The following is a 219-nucleotide window of genomic DNA, read 5'->3' as shown; positions in this document are numbered from 1 at the left end:
GAACCTCACCTTCTACAATGTACACGGTCGTATTCGCCGGATGAACGGAATCCGGTTGACACGTGTAGTTCCCGGCGTCGCGTCCGGCCGCTCGTACCACGGATAGCTTGGAGGACACGAGCTGGCCGGCCCGCTCCGTGTGGATGCTGACTCCGCCACGGGGCCCTGCGATGCTCATCTTGGTTCCGTTGTGGAGCCAGTCGACCTGCGAGGGACAGG

At 63.0% G+C, this 219-nt stretch overlaps 1 protein-coding gene across 1 annotated transcript in view; it reads right to left on the bottom strand.

Moving 5' to 3' along the window:
- Positions 1-219, bottom strand: part of LOC119594534 (zwei Ig domain protein zig-8-like) — a gene marked incomplete in the record, with an annotated part of 82,515 nt that overhangs the window by 12,859 nt on the left and 69,437 nt on the right. The window contains 1 exon segment of the mRNA XM_037943565.1: positions 10-205. Within this exon segment, the coding sequence (XP_037799493.1) occupies positions 10-205 (196 nt within the window).

The sequence above is a fragment of the Penaeus monodon genome, chromosome 34, assembly GCF_015228065.2.
Source record: "Penaeus monodon isolate SGIC_2016 chromosome 34, NSTDA_Pmon_1, whole genome shotgun sequence".
In the NCBI taxonomy this organism is placed as follows: Eukaryota; Metazoa; Arthropoda; class Malacostraca; order Decapoda; family Penaeidae; genus Penaeus; species Penaeus monodon.
The sequence above is the reverse complement of the archived record's forward strand: the minus strand, read 5'-3'. Positions and strand labels throughout refer to the sequence as shown.